Source organism: Hemitrygon akajei, chromosome 22, assembly GCF_048418815.1.
Source record: "Hemitrygon akajei chromosome 22, sHemAka1.3, whole genome shotgun sequence".
Lineage (NCBI taxonomy): Eukaryota > Metazoa > Chordata > Chondrichthyes > Myliobatiformes > Dasyatidae > Hemitrygon > Hemitrygon akajei.
In genome coordinates this window covers 40518970-40544086 of record NC_133145.1, presented here as the reverse complement: position 1 = coordinate 40544086, position 25117 = coordinate 40518970, and the positions used below count along the sequence as shown (strand labels likewise).

Sequence of the window (25117 nt, the reverse complement as noted above, 5' to 3'; positions counted from 1 at the left end):
TGGAGATCTGTTTTCACTTTGACACAAAAGAGTCTTTTCTGTTGATCAGTGTCAAAAAAGCCAATTTAAATCCATTATGATTCACTGTTCTAAAACAATAAAACATGAAAAGGGAGGGGGTGAATACTTTTTATAGGCACTGTATGCTTGGTAGTAATTTCTGGTTCTATACATGTTAAATGTTTAACCCATTACCTATTAGTGGTACTTGTATGCAAGAACGAAAATGCTGTATGTTGGAAATTTTTCATTGACGTGTTTGACTCTGCACTAATCCTGGAACTAGCTGTTATTAGGAAATGCTTCTGCTAAAATTCTTTCATTTGTAAATTTATTAAGCCATCTCTCATTTCATTACTACAAGATCGTGATAGTTCAAGTTCTAACTTGTAACTTTAAATGTTTTTGTTGAGGATTTATTTTGGCTTGACTATAACCTGCAACCAATGTACTCTAAGTTACTCAATAGGATCCATTTGTTTGAAGTAATTCCCTCTCAGCTTGATAACTGTTAATTTTCACTGGGTTTTTAATATTTGTTAATACTGGATTGAATTTCATTTCAGTTGGGTGCTTGCCAAAGTAATTCCTCATTGGAGCAATATTATCTTTTTCCAAATATCAGGTGTATTAAATGAGTCTAACTGAGAACCACATGTCTACTTCAATACTGATCAAATACCCTTCTCCTCAAGAAGGCAAACTTACTGATATCTTAGTGTATGCATGATTTGACTTCAACACACATATCCAAATGAATTCCGATAATCTCAATTCACGATTAGACCATGTTGCAGCCAAAATTACACAACTCCAATAATAGTGACAAAAGTCAGCTGAGACTTTTGCTAACCAGTTGACAACATTTGGATTTTAAAACAATACTCACGTAAATTTCTGCCCCATAAAACCCATCCTGGTACACAACTCTGAAAAATAATAGGAATAGCATGAATTATCTTTTGCATTTTCGATTATAAAACGACACTCATCAACCTGGTTTGATCACAGAGCAATGTTCTACTAATGAGCAAGAGCAGTCTCTGCTCTACATTCACACCCAACCGACAAGAAGTAACAATCCTTTGTCAAGTGAAACATGTTCAAATTGAACTTTTCTTAATATATACTGTCCCCAGAAGGCATGTAGAGTTCAAAATGATCAAGTAACTGAGATTTATATAGATATAAACCTGTTGCGGATGTGATAACCAATGCCAAAAAAAAAAGGTCTCATGTTGGCAGCTCTTGACTGGAGATTGACATTCTCCAGGCTGTGTGGGAGCCTCTGCTCTTGTGGTTGCTCTGCACAGTGAGAAGATTTCTCAGGTTTTCACAGAGATGTCACTGTTTAAATCTTGAGAGCCTGAAGGTACTTTTTAATCAAGGATCTCCCACAACAACCCATACCCCTCCCACTATCAACCACAAAAATAAAACTCTATAAATCTCAGATTGGTTCCACTAATTCATGGTTATCCTGCTCTACAAGTGAAGCAGTTTACACTGGAATGGTGCTTTGACAGCGAAGCAGAAATAAAAAGCTCTCCCAGCTCAAAGTGTGGGATTGTTGATATCCAAACTGTTGTGAATTTGTGAGGAGGTTTGTGTTGGTAAATTCTATTTCTTCTGTATTCTTCCTAATTGCATTATGATATTTAAGGCGGTGCAAGGTCATTTTGTATGACGGAAATTTTATACAAGGAATTCACCTCCTGAAAACAGCAAATTGTTAACTGAAAGCTCAACTCCCAGAACACTGTGCAATGAATATATTATTTGTGGAATTCAGCTACTAATGATTTTCTTTACAGATATTGTTAAGCTTTAGATTATATATGGAACATGAATAATAAATATAGATGATCTTAAGAGTTTGTTGGGGTTTGTAAGCATTTCTTTTATTCCTTGTTAAGATAGTTGTTGTTCAAAAAATTGTTAACATTAATTTCCTTTCATGCAAACCTAATGTGAATTTGTCTGTATTTGATTGATAAATATTTTTAAAAAACTGCATAATTTAATTTCTCAAGGAAAAACAGAAATGAATCATGGTATTGTGGTGAGTTATTAGTGGTTCAATTACAGACACCAGCGATCTGTTGTTAATCTCTCAGTCAGCAGAATCAACATGCCACTTAATATGTGAAGTGAAAACCGAAAATGTGAGGAATGCTTGGGAGGTCAGTCAGTTTCAGGAGAAAATGAAAGAGAAAAAAAAAACATTTCAGAGGAAATTACTCTTCCTCAGAACTTAAAATGAAGGACAATTGAAATAGTGACTCTGTTTCTCTCCACAGATGTTCTTGACCTGCTGAAGATTCCCCGTATTTCCATTTTTATTCAATCATCCATTCGTCATTTAACCTCTCCACCACTGTGGATGAGACGTACTTTAATTTTTCATATCTTTTCTGTTCACACAATCAGTTCCAATTTCTAACCTTTTTTATCAAAGTTTCAATCTTAGTTTCAACTCCGAATGGCCTAACTCTAATTTTATCTTGCCCTGTTGTTCTGAATTCATCCACCATCATAAATAGTTTCTCTGTACCCAGCCCATGGAACCTACTTGTTATTTTCTACATGCTGCTCAGATCGTGGCTAACCAAGCAAATAACAAATCAAATATATACCAGCAATTGCTATAATTTAACACTTCTGGCACTCTACTCAGTCAGTTCTGTTGTGTGTCCCCTTCAAGGCCAATAATTCTTTCCAGTGACTTGATAACCAGCAATGCTACAGAACAAGGCTTAATACAGGTTCAGTTCCAGATCAACATTCCTCTACTCTTATTGATTATTTTTATACTTGTGCATTTTGTCTTGTAGAGCTGCCTTTTTGAACATCTAAATGACTTGTCCCACCATATCTCCTAATCTTTCATCACTGAGAAAATATCCCAATTTCTTTCTCAAGCTTTACCCCTCCCGAAGTCATTGGCATAAAAAATTAAGGGGAAATAAATCTAGAAGTAGAGAGTTTTTTTTTGTGAGGGAATCAAAATCAATGAGGCATAACCTTTAAAAAATGGCTATATATGGGGAGCCGGCGGGTGGCGCAGTGACATCAGCGCCCGGACACGCTTTCCATCCGTGTCGGGTTGAGTGTCGAGCTCGCAACTGGGTCTCGTGAAAAAACACTGCGCTGTGAGAAGGACGTGGGGGACCATTCACATAATCTTTCCTCCAAGACGACCACTTTGAAAAGAATGGTCGCCGAGGCTCTGGCAGAGTAGGGCACACAAAAAAATACATGGGGAGAAATCACCTCTTCACATAAACCATTGTGCAAATTCCTCATGTCCCTGCCCCTGTCTCAACCTCAAGCAAGTTATTGTGTTTATTTATATTGAAAAGTTCAGAAAACTCAGAGTATCAGAACTGTGTTAAGTAAGGTTACTCAGGTTTCTGTATCCATGACTTAACCGGATCCGAGATATATATGAACTATGTATGGCGATTTCTGCAGAGATCACCTTTTGGATTGGCCCAGGTGTTCAGTCACTCTTCCCCTGATAAAAGGTTCAAGTAACCTATTGCTTTATTGACTGCTCTGCAGTTATCTAGCTGCACTTCCTGCCCTCTTAACCACTAGCCATTCTGGCAAATTTCTGATCAAGCAATATAATTTCTGAATTGAGGGCACGTAAAGAGTATTGACTATTTGTTCTATTACTTTGGGGTGGAAAGAGTCGGTTCCTGAAATATTGTACATCTGAATCCTATTGTTCTTTTCGTTACCATTTTACTGAGATGAATATTGTGATGCCCCACTCCTTTGGTCACTTTAACTTCCTTTCAGGTTAGTATTTTGCTTCTGAACAGTGACAAAGGATCCACAGACCTGATGAAAGGTTTAAAACCAAGCATCAACAATTCCCTTCTCCCCACAGGTGCTGCTTGATTGCAGCAGATGTTTGTTGATCCACATATTTATCTGATGGTTCTCTGTTGTTCATTATATTCTTAATTCCTGTTGTACTTGTACTCACCTTTCGTCTGACCTACTCTCCATCTCTCAATAGATATTTAAAATAATTTGTTGTTAGCTTTACACATTCTTCTTTTTCACACTTTACGTTATTTGTTTTGTACGTTTTCATTGGTTTTAATTCTGCCCCCACCCCCACCATTACCAGCCAGTTGGACTTCATTTTGCTTTGCATTTATGCAATATTCTGATCAATCTGACAGGCCTCTCTAATTACTCATAGTGTGCAAAAGCATCTAGTCCCACTGAGATACTATTGTCATGGAGTCATGGAACACAACAACACAGAAAATGGCCCTTTGGCCCGTCTAGTTCATGCCGAACCATTAATCTGCCTCATCTAAAAATGCAGCATATGTACTTCCCTGGTCTGGAAGCAGAGGGCCAACCTTGCTGGTCCTTCACATCCAGTATTCCAGCCAATGCAATAAATTCCTGCTGTTTTAGCAACCTGCTAAGTCCTGCTCCCCAGTACAGCCCTTTGTAAAAGCGACAAATACTTGTTCCAATGTTTCTGATATCCCTGGTATTCAGTAAGACTTAGAAACCATTAAAAGTTAAGTATTTTTTAAAAATAAAAAGAATTACTTTAAATAATATGTAAATTAATTTTAAATACCTCTAAACAATGTTCCCTCTAAGGTGTGTGCATGCACACATCTTGTTACTCATGCACAAATGAAATTAAGCTGCGCACACAAGATTGTCTCTTTCTACCTCGTTGGCATGTTAAGTATATCTCATGATCGTACACAATCACGTTTCCACTTTCGGTTTCTGATGACGGTGTTGACAACATGGAGCTTGTGATGAATTGTCTGCAGAAATTAGAACTGGTTTATTTATACAGTTTTTCTTTGAAGAAATTATTCGGTGCGTGTATATTGTCATCACTGGGCAAAAAATTGTGCAGCACAAGATTTTTGTGCACACTGGTCATTACAAGTTAGAGGGAACATTGCCTCTAAAATACTCAAATAATGACAACCATTAAACTAAGGAGAAATTATACTTTCTCTTGACCTCTTGATTTTTGGGTCACCTTGTGTGTTAATTGGATGGGTGGAAACACGCTTAATTCACAACCACCAACATTGATTTGGGGTTCACTTTAAGAGGCTGGTCTGACGTGATGATGCAGTTTACATGAAGTATTTTTTAATCACACTTTATGTTCTGTGTTTGGAAGCCAATAAAGGTGTTGTTACAGTTTCTCTTAAAACATAAAACACCTCACCTCTGCCATCTTACTTAGGAAAACCTACGACCTTATCACTATTAAAATCAATGAGCTTGGGATCCTGCATGAGATGTGACTCACGGATGTGGCGATGTACCTGCAGGATGGAAACTCAGCAAAATTGGGCTCCAGTACTCGGATATACACAGTCCAGAGGAGTTCAGTACTAAAGTGAACTGTCAGAACCAACCTCACATAGATATCTGTCAATAACTTCCTTGTGTGACTGCAAATGCGAGAAAATCTTGGACTCACTGTCACTTAACTAGCTAAATGCTCAGAACCATTGGCATTAGCCAGCGAGATCTGGACAATTAATTAAGCACATTTCTAGTGAAAAGTAAGAACCTCAAACATAAATTGAGGACAAATAATTTTCCTATTAAAACTTTAATTAAAATGCTATCCAATTATCCATCTCTGCTGTGTAAAACAAACAATCTTTCAAAAGCAAATTTGTCCTCTGTTTCATATTAACTAGCTTATAACAGCTCACTTCCACCTTGTTACTGAACCATTTGCATTATTTTTTCAGCAGCTATTTTTTATTGGCAGCAATGTGTGTTGACTATGTTTTTCTTTAAATTAGGAAGGATAATTTCTAAAGGTTGTCTATCTTGGAAAGGGCACAGTAATACAAAAGTAAACTGTTATAGCCTGCACTTTATAAGGATTTCAGCTTCTGAGCCATACCCTGGGTTAATGATTGGAGTGGAGAGGCAATCCTTAAGTCTGTTCTTTGCAAACAATTTCATTACAATTACCATTTTGTGAAAACCTTTCCCCAACGTGCCGGAATTTTCATTATGTTTTACAGTTTCAAAGTCAAACAGTTCACATTAATAAGAACAGAACAATGCAAAAGGGAATGTCTTTCTGCAGGATCATGTACAGACTACTTATAGAATTTGCTTGCAATTCATGTCAATTATACTTGGTGCTAGAGGGTAACACCATCCACATATCAAAGCACAGACACAGATCCACAGCGTGTCTTACCATTACACTAATGGCACACAAAGCAATTGCAATGGCATTTTATACTGGATCAGTTGCAGCTTGCTTAGAACAGCCTCATAACACTTTGCAAATCTACTATTTCATAAAATTTTAAAGAATTAAAATTCCCAGAATATATTTTGCTTTGGACAGCTGACAAAGGACAATAAAATACCAAAGCTTTAATAAGTCTGCATTGATACTTACGCTCCATATGTGGGGATAGGTGGAGGTGGGGGTGCAGCGCGGAAGGTGTTGTAAACAGCGCGACCTCGCCCCCGTAAATGAGCTCCTCTGTAAGCTACAGCTGCTCCAGCTGCTGGGTACGGAAAACCAGTCACTAGAGACAAAGAGGAAAATCAGGTTTACCAGTGGGCCATACATTCATTACAGCTCAATTAGAAGCTAAATTGATTAACAGCTTCATGCGAGTACTTGTTTGATTGAGCCCATTATGTAGCATATTGCAGACAAAGAAAAATACCCCAAACAAAATCGTTCTTCATACTTACACCTTTCTAGCACTACTCATGTATAGAGAAACCTCTGAATCTTTTTTATACCATGGACCCCGACCATTAATGGAGGCGTCCATGAATCCCAAGCTGGGAACCACTGATCAAGTGGCTTCAGAGTAAAATAACAGAGAACATCCAGGAAAGGGAAAGGCAAAAAGGGGAAGGTAGAGGGAGCATTGAAGGTACAACTGAAGGGAAAGAATTTTAAGTGGATTCAAAAAGAGTTAGTTATTGTACAGGAGCATTCCAGATTGTGCAGGGATAAGGTGAATAGATGCAGGGGCTGTGAGATATGGGGAGGTGAAGAATGTGGGGATTGTTTGTGGAGGGGATGGTAGGGGGAGTTTTGGTGGAGGGGAAGGTAGGGAGGATTTTTGGGAGAGGGGAAGGTAGGGAGATTGTTGGTGGAGGGAAAGGATGAGGAGATTATTGGAGGAGGAGAAGGATGAGGGGAATATTGGGGAGGTGAAGGATGAGGAAATTGTTGGTGGAGGAGAAGGTAGGGGGATTTTTGTGGGAAGTGAAGGATGAGAAGATTTTTTGGGGGAAGTGAAGTTTGAGGGGATTGCTGGGGAGGTGAAGGATGAGGGGATTGTTGGGTAGGTGAAGGATGAGGGGATTGTTGGTGGAGGGGAAGGTAGGGGAATTTTGTGGGAGCTGAAGGTTGAGGGGACTGTTAGTAGAGGAGAAGGTTAAGGGGGTTGACGAATCTCAGGGATGAGTACTGCATACATATTTTGATAATGAATGTACTTTGAATCTTTAAATCTTTGAATGTACCAAAGTACAGTGAATAGCTTGTCTTGCATACTGCTCATCCAGATCTAATCATTACACAGTGTACTGAAATGAGTAGAACGATTAGAACAGAAGTAGTCAGCAGTTGTGCGGGGACACTTGGAGGACTCTAGTCTCCTTACCGAGGAAAGGACAACATGTCATGGAAGGCGTTCAGCAAAGATTCAATTGGTTCAATGGCAACTTCACTGTATTGTGATTGTAACTGGGATTGTATTCTCTAGAGTTTAGAAGAATGAGAGGAGATTGAAACTGACAAAATTCTTCAATGGATTCAAGGAGGATGTTTCCATGGCCAAGGAGTCTAGGAACAGGTGCCTCAGATTTAGAATAAGGGGTGGGCCATTGGGAATGTCATAAGGAGACATTTCTTCATTCAGAGCATGAAGAAACTTTGGAATTCTCTACCCAGTGGGATATTAGAGGCTTGGACATTGTGTTCATTCAAAAAATGATCAGCAGGTCTCTGAGGGTGATGGGAATCAAAGGATATGGAGATATTGTATGAAAATGGCACTGGGACAGAAGAATAGCAATAATCAATGAATTTGTGGAGCAGGTTCAGAGGTCTAAACTTTAATTTTTTTTATTTATTTAGCGATATTGTGCAGAGTAGACCCTACCAGAACTCTGAGCTACACCACCCCAGCAACCCCCAGACTAACCTGATTAACCCTAACCTAATCATGGGACAACTTACAATGAACAAGTAACTTACCCAGTACATTTCTGGGTTGTGGGAGGAAACTGGAGCCCTCAGAGAAAACCCACCCATTCAGCTGGGAGGACATTCAAAGATGCCTTACACAATGGGACCTGCATTGAACTGCAAATTCTGGAATGTGCCGAGCTGTAATAGCAGCATACTGATGGCTGCATTGTGCTCCCAATTCCGATATTTCTACATATGATCTTACAAGGCGTGAGTAGCACAGGGACGAGGGGTGCTGCATAATGAGAGTGCAGGGTTCTGGGGTGGGAAAGGTGCAGGCTATGAAGGGTGGGGGAAGTTGAGTTCTTGCTGGTTTGGGGAGGGGTTAAAGAGGAGCTTGCTGGCTTAGAGAATAACTAATAATGGTGGAAGGTTGGGGACAGCTGGTGCCTAACATGGTGCAAAGCAGAAAAGACTGCTGTGGTGATTGGGGTAAGGATGAGATTTCTCTATTAATCTTCTGTAACGTGGGGGGAGCAAAATGGAATCTGTGTAAGATTAGTGGAAATCCACCCTTGATAGATGGCATGGACAGCAAGCCAAAGAGCTTGTTTCCCTGCTGTACAACTCTTTGATACAAGGAAATAAATGTACTGACCAGGACATGGCTGACAGAAACCTTGGTCTCAAAGGGGGCAACAGTGTGAGATGCATTTGTTGCTCGAGATATTTATCCTGTGGCAAGTGAGGTTTCACTGAAAAAAATTATCTTGAAATAATAAAGGCAGAAATTGGAATGTTGGGAACAATAGGGTTAATGAGCTGATTAGGGAAATGGAAGAAAGATCTGCAGTAACACATGGAATGATGGGAAAGACTTCCACTCCACACACCTCAGCACAAAGTGGCAGATCGGAAGTCCAAAGAGTTAGCGGTGGTGGTTTTATAGCTACAATTGTAAAAACCTTGTACATCAGATAAGACTGTTTGATAAAAAGGAAAGTGATTAAAATCTCTCTTGTTCAGAATTTAAGCTGTGAACCTATCTGAAATGCCCCTGCAAAGACTCAAATGATGAAAAATGCAATTAGTCTCTTTTGAAGCCGACACCTTCTACCACCTCCAACCACACTCAACCCATTCATGTAATAACTACCAATGCACACTTGATTAATACCACACCACTACAGAATAATCCACTCCAGTGTTGAATCCAGATGCAGAACCCATCTCCTGTCCCGTGAAATCTCATCAGGAAGACGCTTAACAGGTAACAGGAGAGGTAACAAAAAAAAACAATTTTGCTCTGTTTCATGCAGAAGGCAGGAAGTAACAGTGGAAGAACAAGAAAGAGTTTTTGCTTATCCCCTGGCTTACTGGCACCTTCAACACTGACCTCCCCGACTATAGCATATTGTGGGCAAGTGGGAGATTCAACACCATTCAAAGAACTTGGGAAAACAGTCCCTAGGGATGTGACTGAATCCCCTTTGAATGGTTTTAAGGTTAAGGGAAATAATTTACATGAATTTGAAACTTGGATAAGTTTCAAGTAATAGTATAACAGTCTGAGCCGGAAACCAAATTGAATAATTACAGACATTAATGAGCAATGTTAAATGGAGCCCTTTGCAAACCTTCTGGCCCATAATATTAAAAAGAACTAATCAGTATGAAACATGTAGTAATAAACTTATGTAGAACTGGTGCCAGGATCTTAAGGGCTATATTGCTGGTGATGAAGGGAACGACCTAGTGTTGGATATATAGTCGCAGACACAACTAGCAATGAAAACCAATGATAGTTGACAAAGATATTGAAGAAAGCAACACTGCACACTGCCTAATGAAGCATTCAACTCAGTGCCAGTCTCTGAGTGTATACTTGTTCACCTTTACAGACCAGAGCATAAGCAGCAGACACTTGACAGGAGTGGGCTACTGTTATTGGCAAGTTATAATTCACTCAAGGAATAAAATAGAAATCGTTCTTTGGCGTGAACTGCATTCTCAAACACATTTCATAATTCTGAACTCAGTAGTGATTAATGAATAGAAGATGAGGCTGAAATATTTCTTGATATGAATTAGACCTCAGCACACTGGAGGTCACCAATACAACATCCTGCTGCTTGTTCTGTCATTTAAAATAGAACTTGTTCCATAGTTATTGCAGTCACTTTTGCTGCCCAATAGTTCATTATTGTATTTCAATGTAAGTAAAAATTGGAAGATGAATAATAGATAAACTCGGATGGTGCAATGTATTACACATGGCTATTCTCACCCTTTCAAATTCAGCCCAGAATTTATAACAAAAAAAATTGCTGTGATTTTTGCCTGTCACCGTCCTAAGTGGCATCAGTTTAATGGTCTCAATCCAACCCTTACTGGTTAAGGAGAAAGGGTATTATTTGATAATCTCACTCAGAGATCAGAGTTTGGCTGCAGGGAGGCTGAGGGAAATGACTACAGAAGAGCTTTTTTTCTGTACCTAACCATGTTGCTTTTGACCTAGAAGTGTTTTCCGTAGACACTTGGAGCTGAGCTCATTTAAAAGATACTTCTGGTGTGAGAAATGATATTGAGAGGAAAATCATCTAATTTCTGTTGATGGCTTCTGGACATATGATGTTGGGTTAGTGCTCCAGCAGTGATCTTGTTTCTTCTGTGCTTAAGAACACTCAATGGATTCCTTACAATGACTGTGGCTATTGATCTAACAGCAATGCCACTGATGTGAAACCTTATTGCAAAATCTATTTTATATCTATTTGTATCAATGTTTTCCTTCACTACTATATAATCATAGTCATATAGCACAGATATAGGCCCTTCTGCCCATTATGTCCAGGCACACCTTTTTGTCTGTCTCTATTGATCTCATTAGGACAGAATCCTTATACATCTTAAAATGCCTTATGTAAGACATTCTGAACACTGACCTTGAAGAGAAAATTAGTTTGCTATCATAGTTGTGTGAACTCTACTAACTATTATTTCTAGAAATGTCATAGACTTTTAAAACATATTACAATTTTGAATGAAATGGTGGCTGGACAAAATTATTGTCCATTCTAGTGAGAGTGAATCAAGTTCAAGTTCAGCTTTAATTATCATTCATCCATACATGAAATACAGCTGAATGAAACAATATTCGTCTGGGGCCAATGCAGCTCGTCATTTCGCTGACTGAATACTGAAGGGTAGCACTGATGGGAGAGGCCAACCCAGAACTGAGCATGGACACCATGCAACACTGCCTCCGGCGTCTCTTCTCCTGAACTGTAGCAACAGGAAAGCTCACGGCTTGAGGCCTACTCCACACTTCAACCAAGGCCTCGCAGCTGTCCTGTCGTCTGTCTCCCCAATAAACAAGGGAGACAGTTTTCAGCCTTTTTCATGATTACTGTCCAATGGGGTCTTCTCATTACTAGAGAAATGTCCAAGCCAAACACTCATTGTTACAGTACTTGATGCCTTTGTGCAGCAACTCCGATTCTTTTGCTGCCTTTCTGTAGCAGGCAGTAACATTGTCTGCAGTGAGTCCAGCTCCTCGGCCTATGAGCCACTCGCTGATGGGATAGCCCTGCAGTACTTAAAGTCCAGCATTATTTTGCAGTCGTAAAAAAGACATGTAAAAGAAAACACCCCAAAAGGCCGCTGCATCCGAATGTGCTGCTAAGTGACCGGAATCATTAGCTTTTAAAATCAAAAGCACTGGAGTAAAAGGTACCACTAGTGCAAGGCAGTTTCTTCTAGAGGGCAACTCACAAGATTTGAAATTCCAAATTTGATAGCATTATCAACAGAGAATGTATCCTCTGGAGAAACAGTGGCATTGCAATTAGATCGATAGCCACTCTCATGGTAAGGAATCCACTGAGTGTTCCTCTGATAGCAGAAATTATTTATTATTTTTAAATTTTATGATACTGTAGGCCAAACATCTTTGAAAGTCCACCATTATGTAAATTAAATCCCGTATTTCCCAGTGGATCTCACATGAGAAAGGTCTTGGGAGGGAGTCCCCACACAGTTTTTCTTGCCAAAATCTCACTAAACACTTAGATAAAGCATATTGATGACATTATATGGTGTCTTCAACCATTCCAAATGCCTTCTTTCACCATCTCCTACACTGCCGCTTTCAGGAACTTGTAGCCCAAGATCCCTCCATTCATCAACACTCCCCAGTGTCCTATCATTTACTGTCCCAAGATACATCACCACGCAGATCAGAATTAGAATCACTTTATTACCAGTATGTGAAACATACCAGAATTGATTGTGGTTCAGTGCCAGGAGTAAAACTTAGGAAAATAGCACAGCAGACAACACAATAACAACCACCAATTTACAAGACCACAGTGCAAACAGCCATGAGCGTAAGTGTCAATGATCAATAAATAAATGTGAATTTAAGTAATTCTAATCAGAAGAAAGAGAGCAGGAAAGACCATTTGATGGATGTTGTGCAGGGGCAGCTAGGGTATTGCACCTGTTGAGAATCTGCATTGCTACAGGAAAGAAGCTTTGGAGATGACTTGTGGTCCTAGTGGTGATGGACTTGTAGCATCTCCCTGATGGCAATTTGGTGAATAGGTGACTGCCAGGGTGGGTTAAGTCAGCAGTAATATTTCTAACTCTTTCCTTCGCTCTGGTGATGAACAGGACTTTTGACATCAGCATTAAATTCCATTTGCTATTGCTCTGTCCAAATTTCTGGCTGATCTGTATCCTGCTGTAGACCTAAACAACTTTCCTCACTATCTACAACATTGGCAATTTTTGTGTTTTCTGCAGACCTTCTTATCATACTTTGCATATTCACATCCAAGATTTTAATAAACATGACAAACATAAAGGATCCCAGCACCAATCCTTGTGTTACACAACTGGTGACAGTCTTCCTATCACAGAAGTAAGCCTCCACCGCCACTCAATGCCACCTATTAGAAAGCAGTTTTAGATTCAACTTGTCCATATGCCAAGACATCCCACGGGCTCCAATCTCTTGATCTAGTCCACCATGTAGGACCTTATCAAAGACATTAGTAAAGTTCATGCAGACAACATTTACTGTAATCTCCTCATCAAAACTCTTAGTTACATTCTCAAAAGATTCAATCATGTTTGTGAGATTGTATTTATCATGAACAAAGCCATGCTAATCCATTCCTGTCATTCCATGTGAAGATAAATTCTGACCCTTAATTTCCCTCTCAATATACAAAGTGCACTGGCAGCACCCAAGGTTAGGATAGATATACTGTGCCTGGAAGTAGTGTAAAGATGGTTTGTACTAACTTTAGCACAATAATGCTGCTCTTGTACTTAGAGCAAATTTAAATATATATATATATTTTAAAATTATTCCTCAGATCTACAAACTAGTTAATGGTAAAATTCTGTCCTCACTTCATCTAACATCATTTGAAGAAATTGTAGGTTAATTGGTGAAGATACGAGGAATAAACAGGTTCAAGTGCAATAGTACCTGTGGAATAATCTGCCAGTTAGCCTGGGTTAGGAAGGGGTAGGATGGCTACCATCACACCAGTGCAAAACCAGGTGCAAAGGGCATTTATCAGCAGCAAGGATGTCTTTCTCCTTCTTGGAGAATTAAGCTTTTGTTCTGCTTGCTGTTTTTGGATCAGTCCGAAGGCACTAGCTGATTCTAGCTATCTCCAATGCACGCAAGATGAAACAAGTAATGTTTGCAAGGGAACAAACTTTCTGCAAGGCAGACAGTAAATAGCAGGGCCCCAAATGCTGTTGATAAACAACGGGATTCTGGGATACAAGTCCTTGAAAGTGGCAGCAAGAAGAACAAAGTAATGAAGAAGGCATGTGGGACATGTTATCAATGTGCTTTGAAAATGAAGCAAAAGTGTAAATTCAGAATTTAGTCCTAATTGAGTCCAGTGAGATTTTTTGGGGGATAAAAAAGCTCTATGAGAGCTTCTCCCAACACCTTTCCCATGTGAGGTCCACTGGAAAGTGGTTTGACTGATGCTTCATGAAATTTACAAAGGTTTACAGAAGAGTGGAGGGTGCTGAACCATCAGTGGGTGTCAGGGCCTGTAGGGTGTGAGGTAGTATGGATGGCGGTTGTGCAGTAACGGGACAGCAGGTCATCACTTGCAGTTCCTCTCCAAGCCATATCCTTTTCCAATTTTGAAATATGTCTGTGCTAGGTACAGTCCCAGATAGACCAGAGAAGGGTGAAGAGAAGTCATAAAGTGGCTGTAGTAGATGCAAAGGCATAAATGACTTGTGAGCCAGCAACCGGGCGGCCTCTCGAGGAACTACTGGAATAGACATAGATGGGTAAAGGGGGTGAAATTTTACAGCTTTGGCTTCTCTGGCTGTGGTTGGAGGCAGTGTCCTAATAAGGGAGGAAGGTGTGAAAGTTAAGCACCAAAACAGGAAGCAACCGCAGTAGTGCCCACTTCTCTGATCTATCTGGCAACCAGTTCATAGAGCTAGGGAAGACAGTATCTAGGTCAGACAAACGTTCAGCGGCAGCCTCCATTGCCAGTCATGTACACAGAGGGTTTATTAGGGGGCCAGCAATGTGTTATGTTAGTGGATACAGTTTCCTCAGTATTAATAACTAAAGATGAGGCGGAGTACACAAAATTATGAGGGGTACGGATGGGGCAACTGTTGCCCTAGCTTTGGTGGCCGAGGCAAGGCGAGGAGAGACCCAAGTTTGATCGGCTTAAATGCCGGGCCAGATTGAAATGGTCGGGGTGTTGGAGTCAGATGTGAGAGATGGGCTGGTTCAGCTTGCTGCTCCATCGGGTCTGCTCAAATCTGTGTGGGACTGAGGGTATGCCCTGCAACTTGTGAACATCTCGATAGGTTGAAGTGATGCCTGGCATTGTGAACTTCAATTCTGAATGCTATTTCCTTGCTTTATTTTTGCACAATTTGCTTTTTTTTATCTCTCTCTGCACACCGGGTGTTTGACGATCTTCTTTTGTTTTTAATGGGTTCTTTTGGGTTTCTTTGTTTTGTGACTGCCTGTTAGGAGATGAATCTTAAGATTGTATAAAGTATACATACTTCGATAATAAATGTACCTCGAACTTTTTGAACTTTGAATCTAAAACTGGACAGCATAGATTTAGTGTAAATGGTAGGAGGTTCAGAGGGGATCTGAAGGAAAAGTCTTCTCTACCATGAAGCAGGCACTCAAACAAGTATCTTAATGAGCACTTCTGGCAGCAAGATATAGAGAGCCATGGACCAAGTGCTGTTCAGTGTGATAGTTACATGTAGATGTAGATACAGATTAGAACAGACAAGTAGTTGATTCTCAACATGAACTTGGTGGGCTGGAAGACCTGCTTCTGAGGGGAATAACGCCTTTGATAATTGAGAAATGCAAATGTTTAATGAAGAATAAATAAAAATAAACTTCAACTTTCTAGCCGAGAATACTGTGTTAACTGATTCCTGGTGTCATAATAAAATCATTTGGCGCTGTTATCCTTCACCTTGATATCTTTCCTAAATGGAGCATTCACTGTGGGGTAAACATCACTACAGAAAATGGAAGAAATATGATCAGTTTTCCCTTGAGCCTGGGATAACTTGAAGGAAGTCACCATTAAAAGGAAGGTAGCAGTTTGCATGCACTGATAAATGGCCTAGCGCTTGTTTAAACAAAGTTCAATATCCTAGGTTTTGGAGGAAGCACTGCAACCTAATCATGAAAAAGGGAACTTCTTTTCAATTTTTTGTAGAGCCAAGAAAGTTGGAGTGTTCCCTCACTTCTCCCAGCTCTCTTGATTTATAGCAGCCTGCTGCCCACAGATATCTCAACATTACTTTCCCCGGGACTCTCACATTCTCTGCACAACTAAGAACAAGTCGTGGCACTTTTGTTATCCCAGTATTCAAATGATTTGTATATGTTGACCGATACTTCTCTTCTCAATCTTCACAAAGCTAGCCATCTCTGGGTTATGAATACCTGACTTTTGGACATCCATTATATCTGAACAAGCTCCCAAAATATTATTAAATTCCTAAGTATGATCTTTAATACATGTGTTCATTCCTAAAAATGACAGAACTCGTTTCATCTCACTCTCTACTTTTAGTAATTGTTTTTTCTTATCAGCACTCTTGATGCCATTCATTACAATACCGTAGAAGTCTGGTTATCATATCAAATGTTTTTTTGAGTATTTTCTGACAAAGACAAAATTGACTAAAGTAGTTCTGTCAAAATTGAATCCATTCATTACTCAGGAACAGTCCTTAATCCATGTTAGTTTTGTGGTTTTACAAGAATGTCTTCCTATGTTTAAGGGTTTATGTAAATATGATATATTATGGATGCTGCAAAAAATCAGAAAATTATGAAAACACTCAGCAGATCAGGCAGCAGCCATGGAGAGAGAAAAATGGGGCTAATATTTCAAGTTAATGACATTTCTTCATAATCTATCAGTCACTTGAAAAGATTTATTTCAGAAATTAACCACCTTAAATGTAAAAGAATTTAAGGTAGTTAATTTCTGAAATAAATGTTTTCATTTTATTCTTCTAATATCTGCTAACTCTACTTATCAGAGTTTGACCTTGTGAAGATGGCTATGGGAGACCATTTGGCACTAACCATTGTTTATCCTATGCAAATATTGAATGGTTACTTTTAATCAGGTGCACATCATGAGAAATAGTGAACTTAAGATTGTACATTGAATAGATACATTTAATATTTAAAATTGTGACCAAATTAAAGGATTAGATCAGTATATTTTGAAATTGTTAAGAGCTACTATTTTGAGTAATCTTGATGCGGATTTCGTTCTGTGTGGCAGTAGATTTTACACTGAATGTGTCACATTGAGTTCAGCTCACATCAGCTGGACCAACTGATCCAATCCTTAAATTCATTTTAATGCCTCTGTTTCTGGCAACCTTGAAACAGCTACAGCAGTCAAAACTATTTCTGTGAGTCAATCACACAGATTAAAAGCAATTTAAACAAAGAGCGAAACATTTCACACTTGAAGAGTTCCATACACGCATCTTGCGGGCACTAGCACATTTGTACAGGCAGAACTTCGTTTCCAGCCTTTCTTGACTCCCAGAATTTGCATAACTCCTTAAATCAGCCAACAAGATGAGTGCTTTAAATTTTTAGCTCTCCTTTTTGAATTTCCATTCCAAATTCTTTCTACAAGGAGTTATGTTTAGAGTGCCTACTCTAAGTAATGGTCCTGGGTTTCCACAGCTACTTTGGCTTCACGCTTCTTTGCCTCTGCCTCGTCTCTTCGTGGGAAAGTTTGCTTGCAGATGCTTTTCAAATACAGGTATGTCATCCCCAATGTTAAATAAAGGACTCATGATTAAAATGCATCTTTCATAAGCTTACAATATTCCTATGTCCTTTTTAGTCAATGATCCACAATTTTTAAGTATAATTGATGTCATAATGAAGAGTAATGCAGCAGCAAATTTTGAAACAGCAAGATGCAGCAAAAAGCAAGGACCAAATAATCTGCCTTTTCTGTACTTTTGAGATTTGATAGCAGGAAATCTCCCATTGAAATAGTGCTTTGCAACCTTTATATTTCTACTTGACAAGGAAGGTGATACATCTGTTTAGCGTCATTTAAAAGATGGGACTCTTCAGAAATGCCGTGGATTGTCAATTCTGTTTTGTCTGCCTTTGCTCTTGGCATTGACCTCATGATTCTGTTGCTGAGATTATTGTCATTAGTGAGTGGCTTCAAAGTCTTTGACCTATCAACCTCACCTACTCAGGTCACACCTGATTGTGATCTCCAGAATTTGAAGCCCAGGGCAAGGGCACATCTTAGCATACGGTTCAATCATCATTGCGGATAAATTGCTGGAACCCGTTTGCCTCAGCACAGCAGAACTTTGCCTTAGAGTGTCTCAAACCCTTCAGGTTCCTTGGATTCCAAATCCAAACATAGCAATATTCTTTTCTTTTTCCTCCTGGAAATAGGCCACATGTATCTTATGCCCGCATGCTGGCATGCCTCTTTTCCATCAGTATGTTGAGGAAGCACTCTATCCTGGCATCTGCTGAAGGGTGAGTGTGAAAAAACATGTCTGGTTAGGAACTCCCTATTCTTCGCTGTAGCTTGCTGGTTAATGGTGGTAAGAAGTTCGATATTTTATAGGCTGTGTAGAAAGACTTGAAATTTGGCACATAAAATTTGAAATTGAGCACCACAGATTTTCTTTAGGAATGAAAAAAAATTCACTATGGTATCAGGCCTCAGTGATTTGACCATCTCTGGAGATGTAAAAACAACAAAAAGGGTACCTATGTATTACACTAATACATCACCCTTCAATTCCTCTAACAATGTTTAAAATACTCATTAAACTAGTGCACCTATCCTAATCATCGCAATATAATTGGGCCATCTCTGACCAGGGCCAAAATCAAAGTGATCCGAACTGCCTTGGCCCCTGTATCTGGAGATAGCAGAATGCTGTTTCGGTGTAGTCTAACAAGAGGAGTTAACTGCTTGGGATCCAATACACATTTTGATGATGGACAATCGCATCTTTCACATCAAGCACTGTTTATATTTCCCTCTGGCACAGAACTGACAAGTTCGTGCGTTAGCAGAAACATGTACTGACCAGGATACTAACGACTGTACATGCGTTGGGTTTTCCGGCCTCCAATAACACTTTGAGCACCACTGATTCTGCACGGGAGTATTCAGCTTATGGTGCATTGTGTATATGTTTGCAACATATGGAAAAACTAATGCTTGCAGTTAATGTGTTCTGTGCAATTAAGGTAATATTAGTCAGTGTAGCTGAAATCACTGGATTGATGCTGATCAATCCTATTTATCTCAGTATTGCACAGGAGGCATATTTCAACCTTACACTCTGTCCTACTGTTGGGGACTTATTGTTCCAGACATTCTCATTCTCAATTTTGTTTTATCTATTTTCAGGGTAGAATTGTTTGGAAGGGAACACACTCAATCACAATTACCTCATTGCAACCAATAATAAATGAATGAGCTATTACAGCTGTGCTGATTATTCAATTAAAATGCTAATCAAAAGAAGATTAAACAGTGGATTAATCATCTTCTCTTTGAATCAGTCACACATTTGATCTGATATTGTTCTACGGAAGATGGCTGACATTAGTGTAACAGAAATAAAGAGCAACCTTTCCAATGTACTTTCAGCATTGGGTTAATTGACTAATTGATAACATACTGCACACTAATTATTGGTCCAAATGTTTAGTTAATCTTCCACTATTGCAGATGAACCAGTGCACAGCTGGACAATAATGGGATTGTGGGATAATGGGCATAAGGGGATACACCAGTACAGAATATATAAAACTGTTAGGTTTAAGGGAGAAAGGGGTAAAAAAGAAGTAATTACATTGACTCAACTTAGAATTGGGCATACTATGCTTAATCATTCCTTATATCTTGTTGGGAAACATCACTCTGGGTTGTGTAGGTTCTGTCATCGTTATGAAACAGTTGGACACATACTATTAGAGTGTGAAGCACATAAGGTTGAAATAAATCAAATGCAGGCTTCATTACCATCTTTGGGTGTTGATCGTTTTCATTTAAAAACTTCAATTATGGGAGTGACTTTAATTTAAGTCACAGTATTGTCTTTCACTCCTTACAATCTGCAGGGCTTTTTGGGGTAATTTAGCTTTCATTTGTAAAAGAAGTAGTAAGGGTTTTATTCCCCAATTCTCTATGCCACACTCCAGTCCAGTTGGTGGTGGCACTGCGACTTAAGTTGGACTGCCAACCGCCATTAAATGTCAGAAGAAGCTGGACAATAGTAATGAGCACAGATTGATCAGATCTGGGGAGGGGGAGCAGCACTAGAGATTGAACTTAGCAATCCTGAGTCATGGAGAGGAAAGTCCTCACCTTCACTGTACAACCATTTGTACATACTGTCATTGGGCGGGACGGTTATGAGTTAGTAGATAAGTAGCCCAGTGTCATGTACTGTCAAGACTCACAAAGTAATTGGACAAGGTAGTAGAAGATGAATTGTGTGCTTCATTATCCAACAAGGAGTCAATGGCTGATGGACAGCAGACCAGCAGAAATACCGGCAAAAGAATTATGAAAGGAAGGGGTATTTGACCAAAGGTACCCACTTCTGACTCTGCTGGAAGGGTCAAAATGCAGCACCATCCTCTTAGGTCAGGGTTAGTCAATGTTCAGTATTCAGTGAAAGTTAGTCTGAGGTTGCTGAAAGCACCTCTGGAAACAAGCCTTAGCAAGTAATCGGACAGCAGAGTAACCAGTTAAAATTCCCTCAGGTAGATAATTCTAGCAACACAGTAAGTGTGATCAAAAGGATTTTCTAAGAGATATTGACAAGCAGAACATTTTAAGAATGCATCTCCAAAGTTGCTGCAAATTCAGCAACTGCAGAATGTCTTACTCTTTACAGGCGCTTTGATCAGGTTAATTTAAGTACAAGAACCTCTTCTAATGTAACCTCAATATATCTTTAGAGAGGATCCCTAATATTTCTGTGGTTATCTACATCCCTCAAAAATGTCTTCAAGTGATACACAAAATAACACATAAAACTGGAGACCCAGGTGGAAGCCCATTCATGGCTAACTGCAAACGATAAAAGCATATTTATATAGCCTATTAAACATAGAAAAACCTCCTAAGAAACATTACTGAAGCTTTATCAAAACAAAATCTGCTCCGAGCTACAAGGAGTATTAGGACAGAAAACTACTCAGGCACAAAAAGACAAACAGCATTGAATCATCATCTTTAAGGAGGACAGAGAAGTAAAAAAAAAGGTTTGGAAATGAATTCTAAATTCGGCCCTGAGGCTGCAGAATGTGCTGTCACCAGCAGTGGACTGATTAATGGCACTGAAGAGGGTAAAACCGGGGGAACTGGAGATACCTTGGAGAGATGAAGGACTGAAGGATGAAGCTATGGGGAGAATCGAAAACAAATCCAAGGATTAGAATTATGTAGTTGCTTTATTAATGTACATCAGTTAACTTTAGGGAACTATGAAAGTGGAGTTAGCAACAAGGGGATGTAAATTATATATAAATTAATTTGTTATTTCCACTGAATAATTCCTTACTAGAGATGAGTGCCCAAGATTTTCAATGACAAGTTTGACAGGCAGATTTGTTCTCCCTGAGGTTTTACACAGGCAACAGTGGTCAAGTCTTAATCAGCTAGATAATGGCACTGAGGATATAAATTGAACCCCACCATTGCAACTGGAGATATAAATTCTAATAATTAAATAATTATATAATTAAAAAGTAGACAGGTTACAATGAAATTATCCGAACACAATAAAATCTCATCTGTTCTGGATTATATATGACTCCAAACACACCTAAATGGTTAACTACTGAATTCCTAGGGGAACTAGGAAAGGTCAATAAATGACCTTGCCAGCAACCACCAATTTTGCCTGAACAAATAAATAAAAAGAATAAATGTGTCTGGAGGAATGGCTTCAAATAGACTTTACCCACTGCACTGAAATCTTCAGAAAAGAAATGCCCTCTGTTGATATTTTGTTCAATTTTAACATGATTTTACAAGAAATTCTTAAGAAGATGAAGTAATTAAAATAGAGATGATTTTACTCTTTATCCTATGTTGCCCACCAAGTGGATCATGCATTTTGTAAGCTGGGCAAGAATTCAATAATATTTAAACATCGTTGCGGTGATCTGCTTTCAGATAACCCGACTTTCAAAGTACCTCCTGCATGCGAGGATCGGTGGGTGCTTCATTTTGAATTCATGGAACTATCTGAAAGTCGACAAGCAGATCATTGGATGCTGGTTACAGCAGGTTTAAAAGCTATACTCAGGAGTTTTTAAATCAATTTCTAACTGTGAGAAGGCTTCAGTAAGCAAAACAAGGAGATATTTATGTAAAATACTCGGTGGAAAATTGGACTATGCGGGGCAGCAGAAAAGGGATATAGTCCGTTTAAACAGGTTACTGGTCCATTTGTCATTGTGCTGAGGCAGATTTGACTGTAATAAAACTAAGCCTGGGGATGAATGAAGGGAGACTTACTTGTCATTGGCTCTGGATTTACTGTAACTGATAGCACTGAATTCCAGTATAGAGAGCCTGCTGATAAACAGTGATTAATTACTGTCTATCCAGTTTATTTCTTTTGAAAGTATATTAAATCCTTCTATAATTATTTGTGAATATATCCAAAGAATGTGGCCAGGCAAAGACGGCTATTTACTGCCTCTCCAGGGAATGCAGAACATATGCCAGCATTTAGACTTGGCAAACTGCAGCAGTACGGTTAGGGAAGAGTAAAGATTTGTGGTAAATTAATCAAGTGAGCTCGACAGACTGCCTTGCTTTGAAGCGAAGGCGGCATCCATTAAAGATGATTTGGTACAGAATCAGGAAAAGGAAATAAAAATGAAAAATGAGCTCTTTCTGTCACCTGCTTTCATTTCAATCATTCTGTTTCTTCTTTTCATACTGCTTTCCTGCAAGTTTCTTTATTGCTTTCACTTATTTTCTGACTTGTAAAATTATTTACCTGCATAAAACTCTGGGCCGTAGACAGCTCCGACGACTGGATTTAATTTCCAGCCTGAAAGAAGAGACAGGTCTGATGTGAAACAGCTTTGCAGTGGCAAACTTCATTCATCATAGCTAACCCCAGTGCTTAGCGCTTGCATTCATTCACAACGGAATAACCACTTCTACACACCCAGGGCTGCTAATTACAATGGTGATGTAGCTTTGTATTTGTTTTTTTTTGGAATACATAATCTATGCAATCATCTATGTAGCTCAAAAAAGTTAAACAGCTCTGAAGACAAATAGAGGAGGACATTTAGGAAAATAACGGATGTTAACAAGATAAAATAAAAGTGAGTATAAACACATGAAGGTAATTTAGAAAAGGGGTTCCCAACCTGGGGTCCATGGACCCCTTGCTTAATGGTATTGGTCCATGGCATAAAAAGGTTGGGAACTCCTAATTTAGAAGAAAGCAATAAATCTTTAACACATATGTATGGACACAGCCATTTATAGCTGTTATATAACACAAACTTAGTCCCGACTTCGGTACATGACCCTTTGTTCTGAATGTTCGCTCTGCTCCCATTTCATTTACCGTATATACATTTAACCTGAACCAATACCTATCAGAGGGGATGTGGCCTCTGTTCACTCGTTGCTGCAAAGCCATCAAACCCTTTACTTAAATGGGATGTGTTATAAATTTTAAAAAAGCAGAGAATAACTCCTTACCTCTCCATGGAGACAATAGGGAGTGTTTAAAAATGATTGCAACAGTATTTATTTAAAAGAGAATCAATCTGCTTTTCAATTAGCCATGAAAGAAAATTGACCCAAATATTTCATTATTATTGAAAGAGCAGTGCAAGCTATGACATTAATATCCAATTGGGGTTATTTTTAATGCATTTAAAATAATGCTGATCTGAAACTGCATATAGATAAGCGCAGAAAATGAAAACTCTCAACGCTGGCACATTTCAATGGAGTAACTAATTTTGATTAATAAGATTAAAATTAAAAAACACTTTAAGGAAAATTGCAGAATTATAATATAAACTGCACTTGTAAGGAAAACTACTTGCAACACAAACACGCCAGTGAAATCAAGTGCAACTATCCACTGCTAACATGAAAGCCAATGTCAAATATTCTGCATGCAATCTTTTTGCTGCACTGGCTAATTGAAATAGTGTTACATTTCTGTGTGATTTATCTTAACAATTACTGAGGAATTTCAGCTACAAAATTGATATAAAATTATATGATGTATCATGTACTATATCATTTACATGCTTAAATTTAAGCTGTAAGAAGAAATTTAGTTTTATTAGTAAGAAACAGCAAAGTGATTATAATTTAATGGATTCTTCAAACCAGTGAAATTCTGAATTAGTATAATTCCCTTAGTACATTCAAGACACCCAATAGATAACTAAACTCTTATTTAGGTATTTGGATGCAACTCCTAAATACATAATTAAAATATATTTTATGAATCAGCTGTTGAGGTTTTTAAATGCAACAATCTAAGGAACAAATACAAATTCTTGGTTTTAGCTAGCAATTTGTGATAAACTCTTGAATAAGACTAAATTCTCTTGCAAAAATCAGCACCTCAGCACCAATTTTCTGATATTCTAAACTATTTGATATCTGATTCAAATGGAGAGACCAAAATTTAGAGATGAAGGCATTATGTTTCAAGTTGACTATGTTCTATCACATTATATCAATCAAGGCATGGTGAGGATTACATCTCAAAGTCAATTCTACCACTTGCTTTGAACAAAACAAACAAAAAGATAACTGTTTGTCTACCAGGATATAATTGAAGGCATTCAAAATTCAGACACTAGCCACTAGGATTCTATTCACAGAACTCAATTTAGAAATATTTAATGAACCTAAATAGGGTGAAACAACAAACTTGAGGTTGTTCTAATTTCAATTAATTAGTAAGAAAAAATATTTTATTATATTTCATGGCATGAAACAACAATGACAAATGGAACCAAATATCATTGATGTTCAAAAGACTCTCTTGTCACTAGTAGTTGGAGGATTGCCAATTATCATAGTTTTCCGTTGACAGTGGGAGTGGAAGGAAAGCTTTGCCATTTAGTGTGAAGGACTCAATAATCACAAGCTCTAAAGATCCTGGATGTTCAGGAATTTCTGTTCCACTGGTGTCATTCAGAAGTTATTGGTTTCAGATTTGTATAGCCCACACAGGGCAATGTTACATTAGTCATGGGGGCTATCGATATGCAGGTAGATTGGGAAAATCAGGTTGGTGCTGGATCCTCAGAGAGGGCATTTGTAGAAT

At 38.6% G+C, this 25117-nt stretch overlaps 1 protein-coding gene across 32 annotated transcripts in view; it reads right to left on the bottom strand.

Annotated features, from left to right (window-relative positions):
- The window catches only part of rbfox3a (RNA binding fox-1 homolog 3a), a 1515582-nt gene that overhangs the window by 31941 nt on the left and 1458524 nt on the right, over positions 1 to 25117 (bottom strand). For all 32 annotated transcript variants that reach the window (XM_073026039.1, XM_073026046.1, XM_073026052.1 and 29 more), the window contains 3 exons: positions 22799 to 22852; positions 6443 to 6575; positions 890 to 929 (listed from right to left, as the gene is read on the bottom strand). In XM_073026039.1, the coding sequence (XP_072882140.1) occupies positions 890 to 929; positions 6443 to 6575; positions 22799 to 22852 (227 nt within the window). The remainder of the gene's footprint in view (positions 1 to 889; positions 930 to 6442; positions 6576 to 22798; positions 22853 to 25117) is intronic.